Source organism: Seriola lalandi, unplaced genomic scaffold (assembly GCF_002814215.2).
Source record: "Seriola lalandi dorsalis isolate HSWRI2012SDOR001 ecotype SW California unplaced genomic scaffold, Sedor1 jcf7180002046556, whole genome shotgun sequence".
Classification (NCBI taxonomy): Eukaryota; Metazoa; Chordata; class Actinopteri; order Carangiformes; family Carangidae; genus Seriola; species Seriola lalandi.
This window is the reverse complement of record NW_019517121.1, coordinates 1-1,448: the sequence shown is the minus strand read 5'-3', so window position 1 is coordinate 1,448 and position 1,448 is coordinate 1. Positions and strand designations below refer to the sequence as shown.

The following is a 1,448-nucleotide window of genomic DNA, read 5'->3' as shown; positions in this document are numbered from 1 at the left end:
CATAAAAATAGCAAATGTGATTTCAGTGATGTGTCTGTTGCAACAGCCAGTAGCCTGTCAGAGCTGAGCTCTCTGCATGATGGAGGGACTACAGACTTCAGACACACCTATCAGACGGTCCAGATGAAGGCGCTCCCGCCCATCGCAGATCTAGATGACCAGTCGGTGGTGAGAGCGGCTCCACCTACACAGAGTCGGAGGCCCAGACGGGACAGGGGACACCTCTCAGACGATGAACTAGACAGAAGGTAGAGTTTCATTTTATGTTCCTGGTGTTATTTATCATGTGCATTTGTTCATGTGTTAAGAGAGTAAAGGCCCCATGAAATGTTATTGTTAATTGGTTCAGGCCAGGAACTGGAGGACTATTACAACATTTCTAACTTCAATTATCATGACATCACCACTAATGATGCACAGTTTTCCTAGAGGTTTCAATTTTCCAAGAAGTTCAAGTGCCCATAAATGGGATCTTTGAACTTGTGACACATGCAACCTCTCATTTGAACACTATGCAAATCTAAATTGTTTTGTTTGAATGTCACTCTGTGCTGAGTTGTGCGCTCTTCCTTGCTGTAGGTGGAACCCTCGCTCAGAGCACCTGAAGAGAAAGACGCTGAGCAGAAGAGGGCGCACCGGCTCCCTGGACGAGCTGGAGGAATTTGCCCGCTCTTACGGCTCCCGCGTTCGACGGGCTGAGCCTCCAGACCGGTTCTATGGTCGGGATTATAGCCCTCCCAGGCGTTTCTACAGAGATGAAGATGATGACTGGGGGCGCCGCAGCCCCTCACCTTTACCACAAAAGAGAAGGGACACATGGGACAGTGACCGCCCCTCTCGGCCGCCCCAAAGCAGAGGATACGATGACGCCTTCCTCAACAATGTGCTGGAGAGCAAGGCGAGGGGGCAGGGAGGGGACAGAGGTGCTGGGAGGATGGACGAGGACAGTGACACTCCCTCCAAAGGCAGCTCCAGAGGAAAGGGCAGCAATAGTTACTACAGCCGGTCGCCTAGCAACCGTCCAGAAGAGGAGGACCCTTTGCCTCCGTACTCTGAGTGGGAGGCGGAGCGGTACCGCAGGGCTGACCCGACCGCAGACCGGTACCGCACTGCAGAACCTCCCAGATCTGAGAGATACAGGACCACTGAACCAGCCACGAGGCCTTTCTCTTACACCCGCCCCCACCAGGGAATGTCCCATACACTGCAGGGGGGAAGAGAGGAGAGAGACAGGAGCCGAAACCTGGTGAGTTACTTGTAGCAGGAACAAAGGACTTCCTTCCTCTTCAGCTCTTCAGGAAAGGAGCCTCTAAATCCTGTAAATATTTACAGGGTAAGGCTGGTGATATTCTACATTTCTCATATTGTCAACAAATGCCATGAAAAAACAAAAGTATCCAAAGACTGATGCGGCCTGTTGCTCTCCATTATTGTCTATAAACTATTAA

The 1,448-nt window shown here is 51.1% G+C and overlaps 1 protein-coding gene across 1 annotated transcript; it reads left to right on the top strand.

The window, feature by feature from the left end:
* Window positions 1-7: 7 nt before the first annotated feature.
* On the top strand, window positions 8-1,436 carry LOC111648706 (uncharacterized). The gene is made up of 2 exons (XM_023398457.2): window positions 8-248; window positions 580-1,436. Exons 1-2 carry the CDS (start codon window positions 124-126, stop codon window positions 1,259-1,261), a joined length of 807 nt encoding a protein of 268 aa, XP_023254225.1. The 5' UTR covers window positions 8-123; the 3' UTR covers window positions 1,262-1,436.
* Window positions 1,437-1,448: the final 12 nt, after the last annotated feature.

What these genes read in the sequence shown, in the direction of transcription:
- LOC111648706 (XM_023398457.2), top strand. Translation starts at nt 124, where the DNA reads ATGAAGGCGCTCCCGCCCATCGCAGATCTAGATGACCAGTCGGTGGTG. An exon ending in GACGATGAACTAGACAGAAG is followed by an intron (nt 249 to 579) that starts GTAGAGTTTCAT and finishes TCCTTGCTGTAG; the next exon opens with GTGGAACCCTCGCTCAGAGC.